We start from the raw sequence: 2747 nt of genomic DNA, 5'->3' as shown, positions 1-2747 counted from the left end.
AGATGCAGTACTGCTCGGAGGTGGATCTGATAGACCTGAACAAAAAGTTTTAGAACCTGAAGAAGAGGAAGATGAGTGTTGATGAGTATGCCAACACATTAACTGAAAAGATGAAGCTATTCCCCTACTTGGTCCCCACTAAACTCCCCAAGATAGAGAGAGAGAGAGAGAGAGAGAGAAAGAGAGAGAGGTTTGCTAACGGACTACCAGCGGGATTTGGTCCAACAGTAAAGATGACGACTACTTTGAAGACAACCATCAAAGCAGCCAAGAATGTGGAGACGCAACTTTGGGAGAAAGGTATGTAGAGCACAAAGGTAAGAGAGAAAATGAAGTTTGATGGATCTTCAAGGTCCAACAAGAAGAACAGATTTTCAAAATCAGGTTCCAAAAAATTTGGGGGTAGAGGAGAAACAAAATGGTGCAGGAAGTGCAAGAAGAAGCACTTTGGGAAATGTGGTGAAGAGTTGACCTGTTACAAGTGTTGGAGAACTAGTTATTATGCCAATGAGTGTACATCCAAAAAAAGTGTGTTACGGATGTAATGAAGAAGGGAATATTACAAAGGAATACCCGAAGAAGGAGGAGGTTGCAAAGGCTAATTTGCCGCCTAAGCCAAAGGCAAGAACATTCTAGATGACTCTGGAAGCAGCAAGGGATGAAGCAAATGTCACTTTAGGTACCTTTCTCATTAATGATCTGCTTTGCAATATATTGTTTGATTCTAGAGCTAATTACTCCTTTATATTGTATAAATTTGGCCGAAGACTAGCATTGCCTGTAGATAAACTAGATAGTGATCTAGTAGTCGAAGTTGATAGTGGAAAATTCAAACCTGTTAGTGATTGTATTAAGAACATTGTCATCAACTTGAATGGGAATAAATTCCATGAGGAATTGTTTCCCATTGAGTTAAACGACTTTGACATTGTGTTAGGGATGGATTGGCTTAGTGCGAACGATGCCGACATCAAGTGTTGAAAGAAGATTATAGTGATCAAACCACCTGGAAGAGAACCATTTTTGGTGTATGAGGAAAAACATAGGATAAATTCTAGAATCATCTTCCTGATGAAAGCCAGAAAGTGTTTGTCGAAAGGGTGTATATTAAACTTGGCATTCGTGATCGATGCAAAGAATGAGAAGAATGGGATAAGCAACATACCCATGGTGTGCGACTTTCCGGGGGTCTTTCCCGAAGATCTTCATGGATTTTGTTGGGTTTTGTGTACTATAACACTACTATTGTGCACATACAACCCTAATAGCTTTGGATCTAAGTTTTCTCTAGTTATACATGTAATAAAATTTCCAAAGCTTGAAGCCTACAACCAGCATACAATTATGGTACATGAATCATAAAACTAGTTAGAATAATGCCTCTTTGTGTAGCTTGTAGTTGTTGGCCTTTCAAGAGCTTAGTACCTCAAGTGTGATGCTTCAAATGGTTCACAAACACCATGAACAAAGGAGGACTTTGAGAGAGAGGCTAGACAGTCCAAAATCGGCTATCTCTCTCAGAATACTTAGGGTCCTGATTTAGGCTAAGGGGTAAAATTTATATAATGTAGGATTCCAAGAGTCATGGGTGAACCCTAATACATACAATTGGGTTATGATCCATATCTCATGTAGTGTAACTCTTCATGGATACTTACATAAACTTATCCCATCATGGATCATTATCCCAAACACTATATATCACTGATTTACATAATCAGTCCCCATGAATTTAATTAGTCTCTTTTGATCACTAAATTAATTCCAAATTAATTATTGATTAATACTAATTAAATAATATGATTTCATAATTAATATATTATACTTGTAATATATTAATAAATCATAAATAACCTCTTTCTCAAATATCCATCCTATCAGATTGTTCTGGTGAAGGCAACCCAAATGCACCATGCTACTCTCGGGTCAAGTAAATACCAATTATAGTTATGGGCTTAGACACCTAATCCAACAGATTTCCCATGATAGACAAGTAGAGTTCATGATAAACTTGTTGCCAAGAACCACACCTATAGCAAAAGCACCTTACCGATTAGCACCGTCGAGACGAAGGAGCTAATGATCCAACTTCAGGAGTTGTTGGACAAAGGTTTCATTAGAACTAGTTCATCACCCTAGGGAGAACTGGTGTTATTTGTAAAGAAGGATGGAAGCATAAGGATATGCATAGATTACATAGATATGAACAAGGCAACGGTGAAGAACAAGTAACCATTGCCAAGAATTGATAACATGTTCGATCAGTTGCAGTGTGCAAGCTATTTCTCAAAGATCGATCTTAGGTCAGGATATCATTAGATGAAGGTGAGAAAGCAATATATATATATATATATATATATATATATATATATAATATTACATTTGAAAGCAAGATATGGACATTATGAGTTTTTGTTATATCGTTTGGAGTAACCAATGCTCCAACAACATTTATGGATTTGATGAAAAGGGTATGAAGACCTTTCCTTGGAAAAAACGTAATAGTGTTCATCGATGACATTCTTGTATATTCAAAGAACCAGCAGGAGCATGGCAAGCACTTAAGAGAAATGTTAGAAGTGGTGAAGAAGGAGAAGTTGTACGCAAAGTTGTCAAAATGTGATTTTTCGATTCGGGAGGTCCAATTCTTGGGTCACGTGGTTAACCAAGAATGGATAATGATTGGCTCAACAAAAACTGAAGCTATGATGAAGTGGGAATGACCAAAAGTCTCACCGGGATTTGAA

General features: G+C 37.3%; 1 protein-coding gene across 1 annotated transcript; it reads left to right on the top strand.

Annotated features, from left to right (window-relative positions):
- Positions 1–636: 636 nt before the first annotated feature.
- LOC111894709 (uncharacterized) lies at positions 637–981 on the top strand. The gene has a single exon (XM_023890804.1). The coding sequence runs from the start codon at positions 637–639 to the stop codon at positions 979–981; it is 345 nt and encodes a 114-aa protein (XP_023746572.1).
- Positions 982–2747: the final 1766 nt, after the last annotated feature.

The sequence above is a fragment of the Lactuca sativa genome, chromosome 1 (genome assembly GCF_002870075.4).
Source record: "Lactuca sativa cultivar Salinas chromosome 1, Lsat_Salinas_v11, whole genome shotgun sequence".
Taxonomy (NCBI): Eukaryota; Viridiplantae; Streptophyta; class Magnoliopsida; order Asterales; family Asteraceae; genus Lactuca; species Lactuca sativa.
Note: the sequence above shows the minus strand (reverse complement) of the source record. Positions and strands in the feature narration are given on the sequence as shown.

Coding starts and splice junctions, on each gene's coding strand:
- LOC111894709 (XM_023890804.1), top strand. CDS start 637: ATGACTCTGGAAGCAGCAAGGGATGAAGCAAATGTCACTTTAGGTACC.